Source organism: Prionailurus bengalensis, chromosome A2 (genome assembly GCF_016509475.1).
Source record: "Prionailurus bengalensis isolate Pbe53 chromosome A2, Fcat_Pben_1.1_paternal_pri, whole genome shotgun sequence".
NCBI lineage: Eukaryota > Metazoa > Chordata > Mammalia > Carnivora > Felidae > Prionailurus > Prionailurus bengalensis.
In genome coordinates, this window is record NC_057348.1 from 6842827 (window position 1) to 6847559 (window position 4733).

At 39.7% G+C, this 4733-nt stretch overlaps 1 protein-coding gene across 1 annotated transcript; it reads left to right on the plus strand.

The window, feature by feature from the left end:
• Positions 1 to 3809: 3809 nt before the first annotated feature.
• LOC122488660 (olfactory receptor 7G2-like) lies at positions 3810 to 4733 on the plus strand. The gene has a single exon (XM_043590260.1). The coding sequence runs from the start codon at positions 3813 to 3815 to the stop codon at positions 4731 to 4733; it is 921 nt and encodes a 306-aa protein (XP_043446195.1). The 5' UTR covers positions 3810 to 3812.

Consider the following 4733-nt stretch of genomic DNA (forward strand, 5'->3'; position numbering starts at 1 on the left):
CATGTGCAAACAGAGGAGGGGCAGAGTGAAAGGGAAAGAGAGAGAATCCCAAGCAGTCTTTGCACGTCAGTGGGGAACCCCAGGCATAGCTTGAACTCATGAACCATGAGATCATGACCTGAGCTGAAATCAAGAGTCAGATGTTTAACCAACTGAGCCATGCAGGTGCCCCAAGGGATGACATTCAAATGCCACCTTGTCTCATGTTGGTTTTAAATACTAGAGCAAGAACTCTATTGATTTAAAAATGAAGTTATAGGGGCGCCTGGGTGGCGCAGTCGGTTAAGCGTCCGACTTCAGCCAGGTCACGATCTCGCGGTCCGTGAGTTCGAGCCCCACGTCAGGCTCTGGGCTGATGGCTCAGAGCCTGGAGCCTGTTTCCGATTCTGTGTCTCCCTCTCTCTCTGCCCCTCCCCCGTTCATGCTCTGTGTCTCTCTGTCCCAAAAATAAATAAAAAACGTTGAAAAATTTAAAAAAAAGAAGTTATATAGAAAAGTTAACATGTGATAAAAATAAATTGATAAGTGCATGAATATATTAAATTCATTAAATAATGGAAAGTTTGTAATTAAGTATTAACATGAAGCAGGATCTTTACCTATTAAATTATGGCTGAAATCACACTCATTTCACGGAGAATATAGATGAACCAGCATACTATTGCCTTCTCCATGACATCGTAATTTCCCATAACTCTATTTTTTAAAAAGTGTCATAATTTCAACCCATGATCCACTGATGTGAAAAAAATGTACACTGAAACCATCGTGATGAAATTGAAAATGTTGTTTATGAAATTCTAAAGTCTTGTCTATATTGATCACAGTCAGAATTGTTTACAGATTATAGACTAAAATCTGCCGTATGAAATATACAGAATGAAAATTAATGTTCAAGAAACATTCAATGACTCTTGGAAAAAATCATCACTGTTTGCATTTTTATGTAGCTTATCTGTATTTATAAATATATATTTTTATACCCACATATATAAACTGTGTTTTCACACTTAGAGTTAGAATCTGGTTTGCTGATATCACTAATTAGATAGAGATGCCCTTGCTTATATCTAAAGACAGGAATCCAAGGGCGCCTGGGTGGCTCAGTTGGTTGAGCATCCGACTTCAGCTCAGGTCATCATCTCATGGCTCCTGAGTTCAAGCCCCGCATCATGCTCTGTGCTGACAGCTCAGAGCTTGGATCCTGCTTCAGATTCTGTCTCCATCTTTCTCTCTGCCCCTACCCCGCTTGTGCTCTCTCTTTCATATAAAATAAACATAAAAAAATTTAAAGACAGGAATCCAATTAGAGAAGGATGGTGTGTCCACACATGCAAAGTATGTGAAATGGGGGTGAGCATGAACAGATGGAGAGAACTGCATTGCGTGTGTGTGTGTGTGTGTGTGTGTGACCTCACGGGGTCAGGGATCAACTATCCTGAATTCTTTTCTTCTACAGTTTTAGCCTTTAAGGATCTACACTGTCCTGGGATCCAAATAACAATAAAAGTGTTTGTCTAATGAGGAGCTTTGGATATTGAACCCTCAGGGATGCAGAGACTGCAAATAGTCTGTCTATGACCACCTCACTCAACAGCCCTGCCCAGTCAGGAAGCAACACGTGAGGCATCTCCCAGCAATGATCCCACTTGCCTAGGAATGCGGGGCTTCACTCGATCGCTCTGCCCTTATCAGAGACAGACCTTCTGTTTCCATCATTCAAATCCAGAGAAGATGTCAAATGTCATCCAGCAATGATGTCAGGCAGGTAACAGAGAGTCCCTTAGACAATGCTTTGGACATGAGGGAAGGTGTTTACTAGAGTTGTAACCCTGCATAGCCATGAGGAAAGTCCATGCCTAAGATGACCAGTACTAAATCCCCAATGGGACTCCTGCTTGAATATCATCATCTTGACATGTTATTTTGTACCTCCTCAACAATGCTAATGAGGCTCTTACTCTGCTAGCTTTCTATTCCGTCTATTTAATGGCAGGAACCATTTTGCTCGTGAGCTTAAATCCTCCCCTTCACAAACATGATGACTATTATGAAATTCTCTGACACTTACTTGTATCCTTTGGTGGTGGAAGGGAGAGATATCAGCTTCATTTTAACTCCCATACATTATACAGAAGAATCTTGGTGTTATATTTGTAGCCTGGTTGTGAAGACCTAGAAAAAAGAAGTGTAGACTCAGACAGACAGACCAAGCTACCTCCTTCATCTGCGCATTCCTTTTTATAAAAATACCATATATTTTAAATTATAAGAATGGCATAGATATTATAACAATAAATTTAACATGCTACCATTAACCCATTTCCAGAATTAACACACGTTGGCATTCTACTATATCATCTCATGTCTATTTTTTTAATTAACAAAATAATGTAAATGCAGAAGGCATTCTTTTCTTGTACCCCCCCCTTATTTCCCCCTCACAGAGGAAACACCAGTGTAATGGTGTCCCCCAAGCATGCTTTCATGTTGTATGTGTGTATATGTACATGATATGTGTGTATATATTTATGGTATTTTATATGAATAATTTTATCTCTTGTTGGTTTTCATTTCTTATATTGATTCACAGATCCAATTTCTTTTAATATTTAATTTATTTTAATTGCTTTATGTCCATGCCAAATAAACATTGATATATTGATATTCCCCCTTTTCCCCTGTAATATGATCAAGATTCTCAAAGGGAGTTTCAGCACGTAAACCCATTCCTGACATTTGCAATTATCACACTAAGGATGTTTTCTTACTTTTCTTTTTCCTCAACTTGCCCCAACCCATCCTAGGAGTGAAACATGCCAGATGCTATTGTTTATGACAGAAAAAAAAAATCACAATAGGGAATGTCACTATGAGGGTCTCATTAGCTAAACACTGCGCAGACTGATTTAAGCCTATTCATTTTTTATCATCACAACAACTCCATAAAGTATTCTGATAGTTCCTAATATACACACAAGAATACCAAGATTCTAATACAGTTAAAACCTTTTCCCTATTCACAAAGCAAGTACTGGAGCCTGGATTAAGTTCAGAGTGTGTGGATCTAAGTATTATACCAAGTGATTGATCCTCTGATGGCCACTGTGTCCCACAAGAAAAGACAACCGCTATTGCACAGGGACAAGCTTCTTAGGATGCCTGGTGCCAGTGTCATAAGTCTGTCTTCCAAAGACAAATTGCTATTATTTTTATCTGTCTGTGCATTTCATCCTTTCTCCCATTTAGCTTGGGCTATTTTTTGTTGTTGTTGTTGTTGTTGTTGTTGTTGTTGTTTGTGATCATATGTCACCTACTGTATTAGGGGAAGAAGATCCCTAAAGATGAGACTGATTTTGTAATTTTATTCTTATATTTCTGATTGTTTGAAGGTGTGGAATAATTCTAAAGGAATAATGCCATGTCTTCTCTATTTCATTCTTGACTTGACACAATGTGTTAGACACTCATTGCTCATTAGAATTTTGGCTGATTAACTGAATGGAGGGAAGAAGATGAGGGAAAGAAGAAGGATGCAGGGAGAAATACACAGAGGGAAAGATTCAAATATCCATTTAGGTTCACAATATAGATAAACGTTTTTCTAGAACAGCAGTTCTCAGACTTTATCATATGTCAGAATCATTGGAGACCTTGTTAAAGTAGACTGCTGATCACCCACCCTGGAGCTTTTCCTCAATAAGTCTGGAGTCCAAAAATTGCAATTTTCAACAAATTCCCAGGTACTGCTGCTGTTGGGCCAGTGGCCATACATTTTATTCTCTTGTCACCCAATATTTTATATCAACAACATGGAACCCAGAAACCAAACAGATGTATCAGAGTTTCTTCTTCTGGGATTGACCGAGGATCCAGAACTGCAGCCCATACTCTTCTGCCTATTCCTGCTCATGTACCTGGTCACAATCTTGGGAAACCTGGTCGTTATCCTGGCTGTCATCTCTGACTCCCACCTCCACACACCCATGTACTTCTTCCTCTCCAACCTGTCCTTTACTGACATCTGTTTAAGCACAACCATGATCCCAAAGATGCTGGTGAACATCCAGGCACAGAATCGACACATAAGTTACACAGGCTGCATCACGCAGATCTGCTTTGTCTTGGTTTTTCTTGGTTTTGAAAATTTTCTCCTTGCAGCAATGGCCTATGACCGCTATGTTGCCATTTGTCACCCACTGAGGTACACGGTCATCATGAACCCCTGCCTCTGTGGATTGTTAATTCTACTCCCCTTGTATGTTAGCATCATGGATGCCCTCCTCCACAGTATGATGGTGTTGCAATTGTCCTTCTGCATTGACTTGGAAATCCCCCACTTTTTCTGTGAACTTGCACAGGTCATCAAGCTTGCATGTTCTGATTCCTTCATCAATACCCTCTTGGCTAATTTTATGGCTAGTACACTGAGTGGTATTTCTCTCTTTGGGATCATTTTTTCTTATACTAAAATTCTATCTTCACTTTTAAGAATGCCATCAGCTGGCAGAAATTATAAAGCCTTTTCCACCTGTGGGTCTCATCTCTTAGTTGTTTCCTTGTTCTATGGGACAGGATTAGGGGTGTACATTAGTTCTGCAGTTACTGACTCTTCCAGAAAGACTTCAGTAGCTTCAGTGATGTACACTGTGGTTCCTCAATTGATGAACCCCTTTATTTATAGCCTGCGTAACAGGGATGTGAAGGAAGCCTTGAGAAGAATCATCAGGTAG